Source organism: Talpa europaea, assembly GCF_964194135.1.
Source record: "Talpa europaea genome assembly, chromosome: 6".
In the NCBI taxonomy this organism is placed as follows: domain Eukaryota; kingdom Metazoa; phylum Chordata; class Mammalia; order Eulipotyphla; family Talpidae; genus Talpa; species Talpa europaea.
The window spans coordinates 37,608,169-37,628,182 of NC_140072.1; the positions used below are offsets into that span (position 1 = coordinate 37,608,169).

At 42.5% G+C, this 20,014-nt stretch overlaps 1 protein-coding gene across 2 annotated transcripts in view; it reads left to right on the plus strand.

The window, feature by feature from the left end:
* Positions 1–13,497, plus strand: part of RFX8 (regulatory factor X8) — a gene marked incomplete at both ends in the record, with an annotated part of 61,058 nt that extends 47,561 nt beyond the window's left edge. For both annotated transcript variants that reach the window (XM_084235868.1, XM_084235869.1), the window contains 4 exons: positions 1,831–1,925; positions 5,346–5,460; positions 9,194–9,504; positions 13,321–13,497. In XM_084235868.1, coding sequence (XP_084091994.1) covers positions 1,831–1,925; positions 5,346–5,460; positions 9,194–9,504; positions 13,321–13,497 — 698 coding nt within the window. The remainder of the gene's footprint in view (positions 1–1,830; positions 1,926–5,345; positions 5,461–9,193; positions 9,505–13,320) is intronic.
* Positions 13,498–20,014: the final 6,517 nt, after the last annotated feature.

Here is a 20,014-nt window from a genome sequence, read left to right on the forward strand (position 1 = left end):
TTGGAAAGAAAACTTTTGTATCAATCTTATACATGCACAAGTTCAAGAATATCTCTGGTGTCCTGTCTGAATTAGATTGAGTTGGCCCTCTGCCTTATCAGAGTCTGCTGTTGCTACTGTTCACATCATCAAGTAGTAGTTGTAGCGATGTGTAGTTATCTATGGTGCCTTTACCATATTTTACTACTTTACGAGCAAGTGTATTAATCATGTGGATAGTCATGTGTTTTGCTGTCTGTTAGTTGCACTTATTTTTCAAGAAAAAAACTTCTTTCTACAAAGAGCTGGATGAACTGACTGTTGATGTCATTACATGTCTGGAGGGGAAAGGAGTCGGGAAGGAGCTCTCCCCACTCAAGGGAGACCTCAAGAGCTCTTTTGGAAGGGGTGCTGTAGAATATTTATGGCCCCTCCCCACCCGTGGGCCAGTCTCTAGGTGTTTGTGTGAGGGTCATAAGAACGCGCCCTGGTGATTGCTGTGCTTCTTTGTGCTCCCACAGGCACTCAGGCCAAGATGCCACGGGAAGGTCTAGGAGCTTCTTCCTCCTTGGGCCTACCTGCTCGCTGTGCACTCGACTGTGTAAAAACTGCCTCCCACTACTCATTCTCTCCTTCCCCTGTGAGGTGTCAGCTGCAGCTTATGCTCTTTGCCCACCTGCCACAGCACTGGCACATGAAAATCTCAGTCAGTATTTTCACACCTGGAGAGCTGTGTGGATTCAGCAATGAATTAAGAGCAGCGACTATCAATTATCCTGTCCTTTTTTGACCTCGAAGTAGGGTTAACTTTGGTAGGACCTTATCAGTTATTAAAATATTGAAATAGGGCCATACTTGCTGGTAAATAGCCTCTGCCACCTCCACCTCCTAGCAATTGATTATCTCCACTCTCCCAAATCCTAGGTCCTCCTCTGGGATGCTTCCCTTCCAACCAAACCAGCAACCAGAAGGTGAACATCCTGCCCCAGAGGCTTCAGAGCTATGAAAGGGGGCTGATTGGTACTCCCCCAGCAATCCCAAACCCTCTTGCCATTAGCCTGCCCTCGGGGAACCCCAGATGGCCATGAGGTCTCTCTACCGGGTACCCACTGACCTGCCCAGGGCCCTTATGCTCCCACTGACATCCTTATGTATTTTTACAAGAGGGCACAGAGCCAGCAGGAGACAGTGCACAGGTAGCAATTGCTGACACCTGGCTGCCAAGTACTTGAGGTCTATCCAAAAGATCTTCCAGATGAACCCTGACCAAGCCTCACCCGGGGCCATGGCAACCTACTCAGTTTTCTAAACTCTGCTTGTACATGATGGCGCTCCCAAGGGTGGAAAGTGCTGCCTGTTCAGGTAGAGGACCGGAGACCCACGTCACGCACACTGGGGCTCCACCCTTCAGGTCTATACTGAGTGTCTAACCCCAGGCAAGGCACTTAACATCCCTCCTTCAGTGGCTTTGATGTCCACCATCACTTCAAGTTCATGAATAAACTACTCCTTTATGAAAATGACAAGGATAGGTGAGGTCATGTCTGCATCGTGCAGTGAGCTCATCCATAGCCAGGCTCTGTATAATTACAAGGCGGAGTTATTATTTCAAAATATGTCCATTTCAACAAGTGGCAGAGGCGGTTTCTAAGAGGTGAGATTGTATAATCCTGCATTAGATGACCACAGAGGTGACAAACCAGCCTTATAATGCATCCTTTGTGTTCAAGCAAGTGCAAAGCCTCAGGGAATTCCTTTGAACTATTGTTCAGACGTTGTCCCCTAGGTTACGAGTATACAAATACCTACAGAGCAGCTGTGCATTTTTTTGTTTGTTTTCTTTCTTTATAGGTTTGAGCAGTTTAATTTCTTTGCTGGGGACATCCACTGATCTTAGCGTATTCCTGAACTGTCTGTCTTCTAATCTCCAAGCATTGGTCTTCCAGGTACAAAACCATGATGTATTTTAAAGGGAAGGATAGTTGTTGATCATTCTAGCTAAATTACAGTACCAAGTGTCCATGACCTAGGGGGATGAACAAGAGCTTTCTCTAGAGTTCTCTGGTCAGATGTGGCAAGGTTGGGGTGGGTGTTCAGGACAGGGAGGTGGGGTCTCCTGTAGCAAGGCAGGAATCAGGAGCTGGCACACCATACAGGCATGTGTTTACATGTGTGCCCGAGGGAGCTTGTGGTGCGCTCAGGTGAGAGTGCATATGTAAGCATGCATGTATATATGCAGATGAGTGTACGTGGAATTTATAGGAGGAAGAAGGATTTTGTCTGTTTGAGAAGAATAGTGTTTGTCTGAGGGTTGTTGCAGAACATCCCAGTGAAGTGTCAGACTTGATTACACACAATCAAAGGACTGGTTTTAGACATGGGTAGGCTGGGTCAGTCTGGTTGACTTGCCACTTGGGAATTACTTCATTGACTTGATTTTCTTCATCTACATTAGCCATCATACTTTAGGAGCTAAATATTGGCCCCAAACAAAAAGCACCCATTTATTTCACCAACAAAACGGGCTTATTCAGAAACAACTATAGAAAGGCAATTCAGAAGGTATAGTCTCATGGGGAGGCACACACACACCCTTCCCCAAAATAAAAATCAGAACTAAATTACATCAATTTTAGAGGGGTTATGGTAACTAAAGAAATTGTTGGGGAAAAACTGGCAATTTGATGTGTGGTGGCTTTTCATTCATGGTTAATGCATCCTTTCACTGAGCTGTTGTCAAGGACAAGGAGCCCCCACCCTCCTTCCCTAGACTCGGGAGCACATCACTTCCTATGTGGCATCCCTAGTGTGGCATCCCTAGTGTGCTGATTGCGCATGTGTGGGAACTCTTCTAGCCTCCCGACATCAGAGAAAACCACAGCACCATTGCCTCAGTGGGGCTCAGTGGGTAAGTGGAGAACTGAGCGCTGTGTGTTAAAACTAGACCAACAGCCAAGGTTTCCCATCCCTGAGGCATCATCCTGCAGAGGTTGAGGCAGTTAGGCCTTGATGAGGGGTGGACCTTAAATTGGAATATGAAAAGTGGGTAGGATTAAAATAAACTGAGAAGGGCCTCCCCGGTGGCGCAGCGGTTGAGCGCTGGGTTGCGAAACTGCTCGCGGCCTCTGCGGCGCCGGTTCGATCCCCGGCTGCTCCCCGGCCACCAGAGGAGGGTCCCACATGGCGTGCAGACCTCTCCTGCCGCCCGCTGCTCCCCTCAGCAGTGTACTTCGGTCCTTCTGCCTGCTCTGCTCCCCGCTCTGGCTCTGGTGAATTCTCTCACCCTCCCGTGCTTCTGACTGTACCCAGTGCATGTATAAACAAAACAAACAAACAAACCAGCAAACAAATAAATAAAGCATGCCTCTATAAAAAAAAAAAAAAAATAAAATAAAATAAAATAAACTGAGAAAAGGAGATGTTCACAAAAGGGAAATGAACAGATGGCCTATTCAGGGAAGAAGCATCAGGCCCTCAGGCACAGAGAGCAGAGCCAGGTGGGCCTGGTACCAGGAACATGACTTTGGCCTTTTTCTTTTAAACCTCTGGTCACATTGATTTCTCTCCCTTTCCTGCCCCTCCTGGAGTTATCCACATCCCTGTCCTCCAGCCCACGAGAAAGGACAGAAGTAAACTGAGTCCACAAAGACCATAAGGGTGTGGGGGTTCACAAACCTCATAGGGATGAACCAGAACACTCCTTGGGGAGAAACTGAAAGACTGAAAGTCAGTTCCAACCCTCGGCAGGTGTGTGTTTCCATTCTTTGCTTCTGGAAAGTAATCATCCCTGACTCTGTATGGTTTTTTATTCCTCTTTATTAGTCTTTGGCAAAGCTCATTTATAACAATGGTAACATGTCTAGAATTGTATTGCTACAGAGACATTTATTCCTTTGATGGGTCGTCACTGATAGAAGCTTTCAGTCCTCTGCTCCTTGTTTTGAATACTCACTCAGTCTCTAACTTTAACCAAGATGAGCTCATGAAGACCATTAATACCAACCCAACAGGTCTTCCTGCATTTGAAACTACCTAACACCATGCGTTTCCAAGTCTCTATCATCCTATCTCAGCCTTCACAGATGAGGCATGTTAGAAAAATGGTGTTTTTGTAACTGCATGCCTTTGAAGGACTTGTTTTTATATAAAAAAAAAAATTTTGGCTGATGAAAAACAGACTACTGTCAGTAAAATACTCAGACTGCTAAAATACAAACCCTTGGGCTTGTCAGGGATGACTAATGGCATCAGTTGTTAGCATCTGCAGGCTGCTAGCAGAGGGAAATGTCGAACATGTCACGTGTTTCATTCTCCCAGTCCTTCCTCATGCAGTTTGGGCCCATGTATAATTTCTAAATGTGGGAACATGAAGAACCAAACTGGTGGTGAGCAGAGGAATGCTAAATAATGTTTATGGCCCAGTCTAAATTTTTTTGTGGAGCACATGATGGCCCAGAGTGTACTTCTTGCAATACTTTTTAAAAGTCTCCTTGTGTTTGTTGAACACCAGGGTTCCCCCTGAAAGCCCAGTGTCAGGTGGACAGAAGTCTTGGGGCAAGGATGCTACTACCCAGTGAAGTCACACCCACCCAAAGCCAAGGTCAATCATCAGTGGGCCTTCAGTGAGGGCAGAAGAGAAGAGAAACAAAGAAATGAGAAAGGACATGTCCTCATTTCTTACTTGTCTCTTCTTCAGACAGTGCCGTTGAGCCTGTGGGTGGCCCACACACATGTGATGAGACTTAGGAGAGGATTTAAGACATTCTTTCTAACATATGCATGTGAAATTCATAAGACTTAGTAGGTAGTAATTCATTTAAAGTGTGCTCCAAAGCTGTTCTCAATCTAGATGGAGGGTTTCTTGGTCTGCACGTCGAGGTGTCACACCAGTGCCTGGTTTAGTGCCACTAAATGACATTGTTCTGCAGGCCTGGGTCCTCCCAGGCCTCGGATAATTCACATGCATGGCGGTTACCTCCATGCTTTCCAAAATAAGCACCATTTCTTTTCACCATTACCATGCCACTCTTTCCCGTTTGGATTTGGCAAACCTAAGAAAGACACCGATTCTCTCAATGGCAACTGCCAAGTGCACATCAGTGAGGCTGCCCCTAAATGTTTCTGTCACACTTCACAAGTGACCTCTTTTTTTTTAATTATATGGGATTGAAAAATAAAAAAAGAGCAAATTTTCTACCCCCTTCCAGATATAAAGAGCAAAACTAGGCCTCTGCTCTCACTTTATCGTTCCTTCTTCCTTTTCTCATTTGACCACTTGACATGCCTGCATGAATAGTATGTGCATTTGAAAACATGTTCTTGATTCTATCATAAATCCAGCCTTTTTTCTCACAAATATGTAATAGCCAAGCAGAAGCAAAGAGGAGTTTATCAAATCGGCTGCCAGATTCCAGCTAAGGTGGAACTTTCTTCTCACTGCCGTGAGCAAAGCCATGACTCTCTGCCACAGAGAGAGTTTTGGTAAGTCGGAGATTACAGAACATTTTATAAACTACCTTCAGACTATTATTATAGCATAAGTATTTTCCAGATTGCTATGTAGAATCTAGTCCTCTCCCTTTAACCTTTTTATTTAAAACAAACCACAGACACAGAAAATTGTGCAAAACCATCATGATCTTTTCCAAATGGCACATGCTTGTCCATCTCAGATCGACCACACCTTGCCTGCCCATCCCATCAAAGCTGAATACGTGGCAGCCTCCTCTCATTTTTGTGTTATGTGTTATGTGCTGTAGAGGGGAAATTTTTCTTCTAATTTTCTAGATTCCTTGGCTGGTCTAATAAGACTGATTAACAGCAGAAAATCAAATTTAATTTCATATGTTTTAGGGCCCCAAAGATATGAGAAACAAGTTGAAGACTAGCAATTGAAACATTAGTCCATCCTAAACTAAGGAATGGGATATGGATCTGTGCCTTCAGGGCAAGGAGGGTAATTCGAAGGATATAAGAAAAGTAGATGTTGGGCCTCCCCCGTGGCGCAGCGGTTGAGCGCTGGGTTGCAAAGCTGCCCGCAGCCTCTGCAGCGCCGGTTCGATCCCCAGCTGCCGGGCGAAGGTCCCACATGGCGCGCAGACCTCTCCTGCAGCACCCACTGCTCCCCTCAGCAGTGTACTTCGGTCCTTCTGCCTGTTCTGCTCCCTGCTCTGGCTCTGGTGAATTCTCTCACCCTCCCGCTCTTCTGACTGTACCCAGTGCTTGTATAAATAAATAAATCTTAAAAAAAAAAAATACTTTAAAAAAAAAAAAGAAAAGTAGATGTTTAGGGGCCTCCCTGGTGGTGCAGGGGTTAAAGCCTCAGTGCTATCAAGCTATCGCCAGCCACTGTGGCAAGAGCTCAATCCCCAGCCAGGGAGCCATCCACATGGCGCTGCAGACCTCTCCTGTCTTGCCCGCTGCCCCCCTTAGCAGTGTATGTCAGTAGATCTGCCTGTTGTGCTCCCCACTCTGTCTCTGGTGAATCCTCTCATCCCCTACACATCTGGCCTACATCACAGTTTGTCTATGCATAAATAAATAAAAAACAAATCTTTCAAAAGAAAAAGGAAAAGCAGATGTTTGGTGGTTAGCTGTTTATCCTGACAGAATAGCTCTTTCAGATAAAAACTTATGTCTGGTTGTCTCTCTCAGCTGCTTATCTAAATTCTTAAAAGTTGTTAAGGGAGAGGTAAAAGTTTTTCTTGAATTTGGTTGGTCTTGATTACCTTCAGTTCAAAATAACCCCCATGCCAAAGAGGCACATTTTGGGGTAGCTTATTCTGCTCCTCTCAGTGCTTTGTGATATTTTGAGAAAAACAGCAAGGTAGACCCCAAGATGGACAAAGGATAGGTTCTTTGGGGCACCCAAGTTTACCTTTCAGGATAGTAATTGATAAAGTTGCCATTTTATGCAAGTGGTGGAAAGAGAGAAGTAATATCCATTTTGTAAACTTTCTGGTCAAATAGATAATCTTCCTCTGTCAAGGAAGGTCACATTTGCACCTCTGTGAGACAGATGCAGCTTAGGAGAGTTGTAGGAGTTCACTGCTACAACATGGAGTTTTCAGCTCCATGAAAAGGCATTTCAACAGATGTTTAGTGTGTCTCCACAAAATTCTAGGCACCTTCCTGGGTGCTGGACGTACAGCAGGGGACAGACAGACAGCAGTCTTTACCTTATGAACTTAACACACTACTCAAGGTGAAGAATCCCTGCTCCAGAGGTAAGCATATTGAGGAAGAGAGGACAAGCCCTCTTCTAGATCAGTTGTGCAAACACCCTGGAGCTCTTTTGAGGGTTGCTGCTGTAAGTTTCCATATAGGCAACACCCATTTATAATGAGGTTCTCCCTTTTAATGAACTCCAAAATGACTCTGCTTTATGCTAATGCTCTTCCAGGAGAAAATGATAGGACAGTGTTCATGTGCAATCATGGAAAGAAATCCAACCCTGTAGCTATTGTTGCTTTCCTTAGTCTGCCATCTCTGGATATTCATATGCTCAAAGGAGCAATACCAGTAGTGTTCCTCTTCACATGGACCATAGTTTCTCAAGATTAAATAGGCCAGGAATTGTTGAACAAGCTTATTCCAGACCCATTCATAGAGAGCCAGTATCTCCCACTACAGATTCATCAGGGAATAATGAGCAATGTTTAAGACTTTGGAATGGACAAAACGATTTCTTGAAATGAACTAAAGGCTTTGAAATGGATAAAAAGGTTCAGTATACCCTTCCAGATTTTCTCCACCTTCATAGTCCTTGAGTTAATGTAAATTTTAACTGTGTAAATTATAACACACACTGATAATAAAGCAAATGATTCTCCTCCACAGAAATGTAAACTAGTTTTGCCAGGTAGATGCAATTGATTACTGCCCTGAGGACAGATCTGTGGGGCATTATTTATAAATCAACGTCAGTATATTTTACTGTCTGTATATGTTTAGTACTTTGAATTCTCCTTTGAAACCATTGCAACATCGTATTAGTTCCCTCATTAATTAGTGAGTGATATAAAATCCTTGACTTTATATCTGTATAAGAGTGGTGGTTTTATCTTCATTAAAAAAAAAAAATCTTTTAACAATTGCAGTAGGCCAGATCTCCCCCTATGCTTCTCAGCTGAACATTAATTATCTTTTTCTTTGGGGGAAGACTAAAGGGATTTAGAGCAGTTGCCATAGTCACCTGCCTGCCAATCTCCTGTACACAGTCTCTCTAATGATGGCCTTTACAGGCCCCTGTGAGAGGATTCGTCTTGCATGCTGAGTATCTCGCCAGCTTTCCCTAACTACTTCCCACAGCAGGACAGGCAGCCACACACACTGCAATAGGGAAAGACCTCTATTTCCAGCATCACAGTGGCAGCATGGTCTTCTGCTCTCTGCATCTACATCTCCCCCATCTCCTTTGCTTCTTTGTGTTCCACGCACAGAAGGCTAAGGAGAACTGTGTCCAGCTCTGGGATTGCCATCCTTTTCTCTGTAGGCATTGCTTTTCTCCTGTCTCACACTAGCTGGGCTAAAAGGGGCAGCATATTTTTCTTTTCTTCCCTTTTGGCTGGTCTAATAATAAACTGGCATATTAAGAGACAAGTTAATAGAAGAAAACCCAAAATATGAGACTTATGGAAGTGACCAAAGCAGCAAGCTTTTATATCTTTTAGACAAAGAGACAATAGACATCGAAGTATGGTAAATTAGTGAGGAAGTATCAAGTTTGTTTAAGCCTTCTGGGTTTTAAATTCCCTGTCTCTGATGAAAAGGATGCATCTCTACCTCCTGGTGAAGGGAGAGTGCCTTTCACAAGGGAGGCTTATCTCCTGCATTCAGAGGGAGAGAAGAGAGTCAGAGTGTATTTCTTGTCCAAACTGTTTCCAAGGAACTTTAATTCAAAACAGTATTCCAGATTAGCATAGTTTGGGGTGACTTATTTGGCTCTCCTTCAGGTTTCAGATTCATATCCTGGCCCAAGGTAATTAGTTCTATGTTCTCTCTTACCAAAAGTTGCCTTGTTGGGTTCTATGGGTATAAAATGATAGAAGCGGGCCCTGCACAGGATGCTGCAGGGTCAGCAAAAGGAGTGAGACTCTAGTATGCAGGAGTTAAAAACCCCAGCAAAGTTCTAAGTTTCGCAGTGATTTATTTATTTGTCCACCTGTCTGTCTGTCTGTCTAATTATTCATTTTTGGTTGTTATTTAAATATAGGTTCCTGGCATCTGTTTCATTTGCTGCTTTTGGAATATGTGATCCATATACTTCAGTCATGCATGGAAGAGGAGGAGGACAGTGTGGGAAACATCAAGGAAATGCTACCAGATGACCAGTCTCCTGTCCAGTCAGACCAGGCGCTCTTCCACCCTCTAGATTCTTCACCAACTCAGGAACATGACAGCCCAAGTGTAGTCCCACAGCGGGTGTTGCTGAAACACACAAGCCAGAGCTGGTGCACCATGGGTGTGAACAGTTTGGTTCTCAGGGTACTGGGCTTCCTGGTGGACACCACCACAGGCAATAAGGTACGGATTCTGGCCCCACTTCCAGACAGTGTTCTTGGGGGAAATGAGGGCTGCAGTGTGTTAAGGAAACCCATAAAGACCACATTGTCCAGACAGTAAAGAATTCTAGAATTCATCTTTGTGTTAGGTGACTTTGCCAGGGGTGATTATAATAGCTATCTGTTGATCAGTGTGGCTTCAATAAATGCCTGGCACAACGAGAGGTGTGGAATATCTGGATGGCCTGGGTCTTGCCTTTCTGGAGATTAACTGGCAAGGCTAGACCATACTAACCACTCAGCTGAGTAGTATGTGCTGAAAATGCCTCTGGTCTCAAAAAGAGCACATTCAGTTGTCTGAATAGAAATGGTTTTGAAAAGATGGAATTGTGATACATCTTGAAAAATATAAAAATCCTATTTACTATTTCTGCAAGGCTCCCTGTGCTAAGCATTTAAATGTATCATTTCAGAAGTCTAGTGATAGGGTGTTGTCATTACCCCCATTTCACAAACAGCATAACTGGGGCTCATGAGAGGTTGAGTAATATTTCCAAGGTCTACTGGTTGGCAGAGGAGGGATTGAAACCTCCATGGATCTTCTTCCAGGACTGTTCTTTCTAACACACACACTCTCTGTTCCCAGGGGCTATTACCATTGATTTAATTCCCAAAGTGGTCAGTTAGGAGTAAATTTTAAAATCTTCAAGTCTGATAATTCAGGGAAATAGATGAGTAGTTCTGGTATTTAACTTTCTGGGTTCAAATTTCATACCTTCTACTTAGTAGCTGAGAGCAAGTTGCCTAATTTATCTATTCCTCAATTTCCTTATCTACAAAAGGGAAATAATAGTACCTAATTCCATAGCCTATCATTAGGTTTAAATAAGTTAAATCATTGTAAAATTCCTAGAATCTAGTATGTACGCATTACTACTAATCATCATTATTATTTCTCCAACAAAACTGCCTAATCTGAGCACCTTTCCATACCGCTCTCTACCCAGTCCTTCAGTTCTTCTGAAGTGATTGCAATAGGGTTTGACCTATATTTAATTGGTGGGAACAATGGAGACAATATTAAGTACTTAATTGAACTACAAATAAAGCAATAAAAGCAGATGAATGTCAGATAATGCAAGGTAATATGCATTAGGGATTAATTAAACCCACTTTTGTTCATGCATGCCTGCTGAATTAGCTATAATGAATTAAACAATCTAACACCAAAAACGTTCCGCTGGTCTAATTTTCATTGCATTCATTATTCAGCATTTGCACTCATCATCAACAAAAAAGCACACCCTCTGTGTCCATCTGCATTCATCTGCCACGAATTAATGCCCCATTCAGCTCGCATCTGTGTAGTCGCTTTCTTGAAGCAATTTAGCACTGCCCTGCACCAACGTAACCACTGAAGTCAGCATTCTGGATTGCCGTATCCATCTGTCACTCTTCTACAGTCTAGAAATGTCCCAAATTGTGAAATGCCAAGGTGTGTTTAAGGATAAAGTGAAAAATTTACACTGATATTAAATAAAGAATATTTTTAAAATATACAACACAGTTTTCATTTTGGTTATTATTCAAGGATTAAAGCAGCAGAAATATATTAAAAAGTAGCTCCTATTATTGGTGAAGACCATGTTTTTGAGAAAAGAAAAATCTTTTCATTAAGTGGTGATGGTTTCTGTCAAATTTACAGAGAAAGGGTTAGAAATGTACTCTCATTAACTGTGCAGTCGAGGTCATCTTGTACATGTGGCTAATAGCTTATTGAAGGGTTATTGGTAAAATCAGACCAAGAAAATACATCTACTCTACATGAAAGTAATCGTGTCCAAGTATTTGCCAGTCTTCCCAGGAAGCAGGGCGAAGAAAAGATGGCATATAATCCTGTTTCTCTGATAGAAAAGATTTGCTCTGCTAGCCAGAGACTTACCTGAGAGTGGATACTTAAACTAACATCAGAATCTATGAATCTCACAAATTTATATTCCGTTAAGTGTCAATTTAACAAATTTTTCCTTAAAAATTTTCTTTTTTGTCCAACCAACACATGTTTAATGTGGCCAAGCACTATACTTAGCATAACCTACTAAGCATAAATACAAAAACATGAGACATTGTTCCTATCAATTTGAAGCATACAATTATATATTTTTCATGATTTCATTAATCCTGAGATTAATTAAAACATCATTAATTTCTCTATGATTAAAAATCAAATCTGGACTTAGTTGCCAGTAGTACATGAACATTTTTTAATTTTAAATAAAAACATTCCAGGGCCTCCCCTAGTGGCCCAGTGGTTGACGCTGGGCTGCGAGGCTGCCCGCTGCCCCTGCAGCGCCGGTTCATTCCCCAGCTGCCAGCGAGGGTCCCACAAAAAATAAATAAATAAATGACTAAAGGACTAAAGGACTAAATAAATAAATAAATAAATAAATAAATAAATAAATGAAAACATTCCACTCCACACTTACCATATCTTTCTTTCTTCACTATTATCAATAAATAAAGCTTACTGTTGTTAAAATTCACCTTATATGCTCCTCCTCTGTATCATTTGGTAAAGATTTTTTGAAAAAGGAATTTTAAAAAGCTAAGAAAGAAAAGCACTTCGGTACAATTTTAGCCGACAGTTGTTTAGGTGAAGGAACGCTAGACTTCGGAGTGAACCTATCTCGTCTCCATCCATTTTTATTAGTTGCTGGAGGACAGTATAAAGCATGTTGCCAAGTATGTGACTGTTTCTACAGATTCTTTTCCCTTTATCTACGGGTAAAGGAGATTGGACAGATACTTGATGTATGGTGGAGGATGATCTGTGTGGTCCTTGAGCCAACTACGCCGTCAGCCCACAACTGATAAGAATTCAGGAAGTACAGAATCATTAATTCAAAAGGGCACCTGCATCCCTATGTTTATAGCAGTACTATTTACAATAGCTAAGCTTTGGAAACAACCCAAATGCCCAAAAATAGATGACTGGATCAAGAAGATGTGGTACATCTACACCATGGAATATTACTCAGCAATCAAAAAAGATAAACTCATGCAATTTGCAGCAACATGGATGGTGCTGGAAGGGATCATGCTCAGCGAAATAAGCCAGAAAGAAAAAGAAAAATACCGGATCGTCTCACTCATAGCAGGAATCTAGAAAACCTAAATAAGGGACCAGGAAAAAGATTAATAAAGTAAAAATCAAAATCAACAAGCACCTATAAGCCAATGACACACTACGGCATGGGGGGGGTGGAGGGAAGGAGGGATTAGGGTCAAAATAAGGGGAGGTGGGAATTGTATGGGGACTATAACCAAGATGAAAATGCAGATTGTGCAAAAATGAAAAATGATGTAAAAAATATATAAAATAAAATTAAAAAAAATTTTTTTTAAATTCAGGAAGTGGCGTCTGTATGGATGGCAACTAAATTGACGAGCACAGAAGCCACAGAGACCAGGGACATGTCACAAGCTCCTCCTGACTTTTACAACTGATCTGGGCTGCCCCATGTTGTTTGCTTTCCATGCCTCACAAACAACTGCTGGCACCCATTCCCTTTCCTAAAGAGAGACCACCTGCTCCCTTTCTCTCTCTCTCTCTCTCTCTCTCTCTCTCTCTCTCTCTCTCTCCCCCCCCCCATCCCAAGTTGAAATTCTTTCTGTGAAGTCCTCACCAGACCCTAGGTGTTTCCCCTGAGAAATTAGCATCTCCTATAGGAGGAATAAATGCACAAGTGTGGTAGAATAATTCAGATGGTGAGTTCTGCAATAGGAAATAGCACAGCTTTCTCTTTTAACCTTTTTCTTTTAAATATTTTCCCCTCAGGTCATCCAGGTATTATTGGAAGATAAAGCCACCGAAAGCGCCATTAAACTCAGCCTTCCTGTGGGGCAAGAAGCCCTCGTTACCCTGAAAGATGGACAAAAATTTATGATTCACATATCAGATGTACCCCAAAGCTCTGAAAATATTTATTTCAGGGAAAACAATGCTAATATGTAAGGTTATTGATTTGAATAGGACATGAGAAAACAGATTTTCATTCTTAAAAATACATTAAAGGCTAAAGCTTTTATAGCAATAAGAAAGTTTATGTACATAATAGAGGTAGCATTGCCTATTTTATGTTTATATGTATTTCAAGCAGTTGATTTTGATGAAATGTATAAACTGATTTGGAGAATAATTTTTGCCTTTGTTGTGTTTCTTTGGGAGCTTTCCAAGTATTTCTATTTGGGAACTTAACAAAAAAGAATTTTGAGAAATCGTGTTGGGTGTAAAGAAATGGATAGGTCTCTAGAGAAAGATAAAGTTTGAAGACTACAAGCTAGTACAATCAGTAAAAGGCCAATGGTAATATTTTTCTTTCCCTTGGTGGTGCCCGGATTGAAACAGAGTAAGTAGAAAGAGCCCCTCAGGCAGTGAGGAACAGGAAAAAAAAAAGCAATTGATACCACTTTTAGATTTACTCATAGTCCATTAAATGATCCCACATTTCTCTGGTTCACCATTGAAAGTTCTTAAAGTGAGGTAGTTCAGAACCCAATGATGTCTGTAATAAATGAGGATGTCCTGCTTTCAATTACTTTTTATTTCCTCTTTGTTGCCAAATCCTAAAAAATGTTGAAACTAGGATCATCATTAAACCAGATCCATTTTTATGTAACTGATTATAATGTTAAAAGGGATTTAAAAATCTATACTTAAAATGATTTCTAGAAAAATGGAGATAATAGAGAATATATATATACATTTTTTATGTGTAACCTCTCTTATTTGATGAGTATAACACATTATCATGCCAGGGAAAAGATAAAATTTTCACATGAAAATTTTTAGTATGTCCATATTAATCCTCGATAATAGAGAATATTTTATTGATATCAGATTATATAAGAAATTGAATTTCCCTAAATGTGTGAAAATTTTAAAGAAACCCAAGAACTATATGTCACTACATTTATTAAGTATTATTTGTCATTATGGTTTTAAAAAAGAATCATCTTACCCTTTACCACTACATTTAATATATTTTCTCACTCTTTAAGCTTCCTGGGAGTAGTTATTTGTCAAAGAATAAATCAGCCCTATTCCTTTACTCACACTGTTCGGTGACATTGCGTATTATTTGTTTGCTCACGTGAAAGTTGAAGACAGGCAGAAGGCTAACTCAAGGAACAAAATCAACAAGATTTATCAGTTATATTTGGGGGTACACTGATTAACTGAGAGCTAGCAGAGGACATTCTGTTCTTGAAAAGGTCAATCTTATCAAGGAAAGCAATGTCAATGTTCATTTGTGGGGTTAGAAGTTAGAATAGGGAGTAAGGCGGGTAGTAATGAAGAGAAGAGGAAGGTTCTGGGGCCTTCCTGATGTCCCAATTCTTGGTTTAGTGGGTGGCCACACAGTGTATTCACCTTGTGGAAATATATCACAAAGTGCACACTTCGATTTATTACTTTTATGCATATGTTACATAGGAAAATAAATTTTAGAAACTGGCAGGCATTACATGGAGACTCACTCCATACAACACTGCGGGGATTGCACTGGTGGGACAATAGCTAAGGAACACACAGAAGGGTTCTGGGAGAAAATGAAAAGCCACCAGGTCAATGAACGCTGGTGTGGGAATGGACCTACATCCACCACCTACATCTTCGCTTTTCTTCTCTTTGTGCCTCGCTGATGAGCTGAGGCAGGAGGCCAAGCAATGAGACATTCAGTCACATCTACCTCCCCAACCAAAGCCCTCAAGACCTAATGCCGTTCACAGCCAGGAAAAGGGAGAACATTTTACCTTAAATAAAATTTGACATCTTGGCTATTGCACTGGAGTGGACATTTTAATTACTAGAGATGGTTCCTTGCATGGACTGTTCTGCTAATCTGGGCTGGTGAACCTCCACTGGCCCCAGACAGCCTTCTGCTGCCCCTAATAGGCAACTTAAGGGCTGGCTGGTCTGGGATGACTCAGCTCTCCTTTGTGCAGCTCCCAGTTTCCTCCAGCAGGCTAGCTTGTGCATGTTCTCATGACAGGCGGTGTCCAAAAGAGCGGAAGTGGAACACACATGCACATTTTCATGCCCCTGCTTGTGTCAATGTGTTTCTATCCTACTGACCAAAGCAAAGTACATAGAGGGCACTAGAAAAGGGTGTGGACATAGGAAGTGTCAAATAACAAGTTTTCAATCAGTTTCAAACTACCTTTTCAAGTTTAATTCAATGTCAGTGATAATGTCTAAATCATTCATCCAAAATGTTCCACTAGGGACACAATCTCCCAGCAGAAATGAGTCACTCAAGGTCACCTGTGTAGCAATGAACACTGATCAAGAGCACAAATTCCACCATCCATGGTGACATTATTACAATTTAACTTGACATAAAACACAGACATGTGATCCTCAGTTACATAGAGACAATTGTATTTTCTGAAACAGGAATTTAAAATAGGAATAATAAAACCTGTACAGACAGAAGATTTCTACTACCCCCCAACCACTACCACCACCCTGCCCCCTGCCCCACCCCAGGCCCATCATGATTGTCAGTCTGGTGCTGACACAAAGAGAAGCATCCATTTTCCTTCATGGTAATATAAGTTATACCCACATAGGTCCTGAAATATAAATGTTGGCGATGATAGTTGAAAACCCACTCACATTCTTGCAGCAGATTTTCTGAAAACATATTTGATCTAAAAATACATAGCAATGTGTTCTGAAATTAAGTATTTACCACTATTCTTTTACCAAACCTGATTGAATTTGCTATTGGGAGAGTCCTTTTCTGTTGCAGCACACATCTGACACAACATCTTACATCACTTCCCTTCCCCCCCAAATTCACAGGACGACACAATGAAGGTCATGGGTTACCCATATGTGGTGAGGAACTCTGAGTTATGAGACTCAGCTTTTTTTCAGGGCTGCTGGTAATACCCTGAAATGTAAGCACACATCACTGGGGAGAGAAAAGGAAGGGTTTTATCTGGACTACGGATGGTGTCTTTGAGGAAATGGGTCTTTAAATTTCTCTAGAAGGATATGCTATCTCTAGTTTATCAAGAATATTCTAGGGGCCTCCCTGGGGGCACATGGGGTTAAGCACAGCACTATGAAGCTATCCACAGTCTCTGCAGCGCGAGTTCGATCCCCAGCCAGCCAGGGAGCAACCCACATGGCGCAGCAGACCTCTCCTGACTCACCTGCTGCTCCCCTCAGCAGTGTACTTCAGTCAATCTGCCTGTTCTGTTCCCCACTCTGTCTCTGGTGAATCCTCTCACTCCCTTACCTCCAGCCTATACACCAGCTCTTGTATGCAAAAATAAACAATTATATTTTTAAAAAAGAACATTCTAATAGACCTGGACTCTGGACTCAGGAGAATGGAAGAAATCCACAGAGAATTGTCTCCCAAAAGTTGAGTGTAAATGACCAGTTTGATATTCAGTGGTAATGTCCAGAAAGCAAATAATAATGGTTACCATCTATTGAGCATGTACCATGTCCCAGTACAAGTTATGTGATGAAGTTTGAAAGATGATTATTATTCATCCCCTTCAATCTCTTTTGACATTTGGTCCAGTTGGGAAATAAAACATCAAAATCAGAAAGTTTAACAGAGATGAAGATAATTGGGGCAATTTTGACCAACTAGGACTTCTACTAAGTTATGCCACTGGATTTATTCCTCTAGTCACAAACAATACAGGGAAAACACACACTCCTCCGGGGTCCAGCCAGCTCAGCCAAGGAAGAAGACAACAGTGGACAGACTTTTAGGAAAGATAAAGAATAGCCCTATAACGGGCCTCCCTGGTGGCGCAAGGGGTTAAGCACCGCACTATGAAGCAGTCGCAGCCTCTGCAGCATGAGTTCAATCCCCCGCTGGCCAGAGAGAAACCCACATGGAGAAGCAGACCTCTCCTGTCTTGTCTGCTGCTCCCCTCAGCAGTATTCCAGGCAGTCTGCCTGTTCTGTTCCCCACTCTGTCTCTGGTGAATTCTCTCACTCCTCCCATCTCTGGCCTGTACCCCAGCTCTTGTATGCATAAATAAATAAATCTTAAAAAAAAAAAAAGAATAGCCCTATAGACACTGAGCAGCACATTGAGTTCCTTTTCCCGAACTCATCTATCAGATGAGTCACTCCTCCTGCCAAAGGGAAGCAGAATGAGGAGAGAGCCAAGAGTCTGCAACATTCTTCCAAATTTTCCCTACTCAGAGATTAGAATGGATGTTCCATTCTCTTTCTTGAAATACAAAGGCTAGAGGGCCTCCCTGGTGCCGCAGGAGGTTACGACACAACCTATGAAGCTACCTGCAGCCACTGCAGCATGAGTTTGATCCCGGACCAGGGAGCTACCCACATGGTGTGGCAGACCTGACTCACCCGCTGACTCACCCCTCTCCTGACTCACCCTCTGCTCCCCTCAGCAGTGTATTTCAGTCAATCCACCTGTCTGTTCCCTACTCTGTCCCTGGTAAATCCTCTCACACCCCCACACCTCTGACCTGTACCTCAGTTCTTGTATGCGTAAATATATCTTTTTTTAAAAAAAGAAATACAAAGGTTAGATGATTTGCATTTCTCAAATTAAAACGCTTCTCATCTGATGCCCCATTCTGTAGCCACAACAACCCAGTGAGATAAATGTAAGTCATAGCATTTTGCAGGTATGTTTAGGAGGTAATAGACCAGGGTTTGGATTTAATTAAATCCAGAGTCCATGCTTTTAATATTGCCTCTCCATGACTGGAGCACATCTTCCCAGGGACTGGGAGGGAGAAAGAAAGCAAGAGCACTAAAGGCAAATATTTGGTCTATCAAGTTAGGTGTAAAAGTATGACCAAGCCACGGATGAGTAGAAAAGAAAAGTAAGAAAAGCTCTGGAGGATAGAGAGGCTAACAGTGTGGAAGGTAGCAGGGAGCCTCATAAGATAAAGACCAGAAAGAGGTCATGCCACAAAGGGTATCTGGGGTGAGATGGAGGGCAAGCTTGGAGATCATTGAGACACTAAGTAGACTTTCTGTAGAAAAATGCTTTGAATGGCAGGGGAAAGGAGCAGGTAGGTAGGGTAGGGGGTGGGGTATACAATGGACCATCTAGTTACCACAGAATGTAACATTTATCAAAATCTCTAAAGTAGTCTAATGCTATTGAGGTTCTTTTGATCCACAACAATTCTGAAGAGGACTAGAAACAAGACAGAAAATCTACAGAAGAAAAATATGGGTCCTAGTAAGGCAGATTGTGGATACCATAAACATAAGTTTGAAACTATAAATAATTTTAAATTATTATTTTTTAATATTTATTTATGTACAGAAAAACTGGAGTATAGGCCAGAGGTGTAGGGGGTGAGAGGATTCACTGGAGACAGAGTGGGGAGCAGAACAGGCAGATCCACTGAAACACACTGCTGAGGGGAGCAGCAGGCGAGACAGGTGAGGTCTGCTGCGCTATGTGGGTAGCTCCCTGGCCGGGGATGGAACTCAGACCTCAGTGGTCTGAGGTATTACAGGGGTGAGGGATTAAAGTCTCAGCCGTCTAGCCATAGCACTGACACTTAACCCCTAGGCCACCAGAATTCTGAATTTTTTGCTACAACAAAATTATTTTGATACCTATAAAACTTTATTACTGGAAACTACCCAAATGTCCATCAATTAAAAAAAAGTTTTAAAATCGTGGTACATGCATACAGGGTTTCTGCCCATTCCGCTTGCCACCTTCTTGCTATGTACTGGCTACTCTTTATTTTCGTCTATATGTGAACAAGTTCATTCTGCTTTTCGATGAACTGATGGCAGTGCCCTCCTGTTGTCCTATCATAGCAAAGTGTAAAATGGCCAATGTCTTTACTGGCGAAAGAACGGGCTATGTGCTAATTTCACCCTCACCGTTTAGTCTGTTTCTCCTATATAAAATGCTAACAATCTCTGCCTTTACGTCTAACAAAAATACAATGTTTACTCCGTGCCAAGCACTGTTCTAAGTCCTTCCAAAAATTTACTGATTTAACCCTTCCATCCCTCACCCCTATAAGAGTCTACTGTAGACCTCCCTTTCTAATGAAGAATTAGGACACAGAATGGTTAAAAGACTTGGCAGGATCACGCGAAGTGTATAAATGCAGGGAAGAACTATTAGCTCCTGAGTGGAGAAGTGTTTTGAGCCGGGATTTGACCGCCCACAGTCTGGCTGCAGAACCTGAGCCACCCAGCAGGAAACGAGCCCATCCAGGGACACCCCGCGTTGAGGACCCTGTTCACCGCGGGTGCAGCGCGCGTAGCGGTCGAGTGGAACCTGGTCTTCCAGGAGCCTTGACTTTTCAACGTGGGCTGATTGCTGAAAAGACCCCCGCCCCGGGGTTGGGGACCCCACCCAGGAATCCTGCGGTTGTGGGAACGGGTGCCAGCTCCTCGCGTCCGCCGCGGGGGGGCGCTGCCGCCCTCTCCGGCCGCTGGCGCGCTGCTGGCGGTCCCCCAGGCAGGGCGCGCCGCCTGCAAG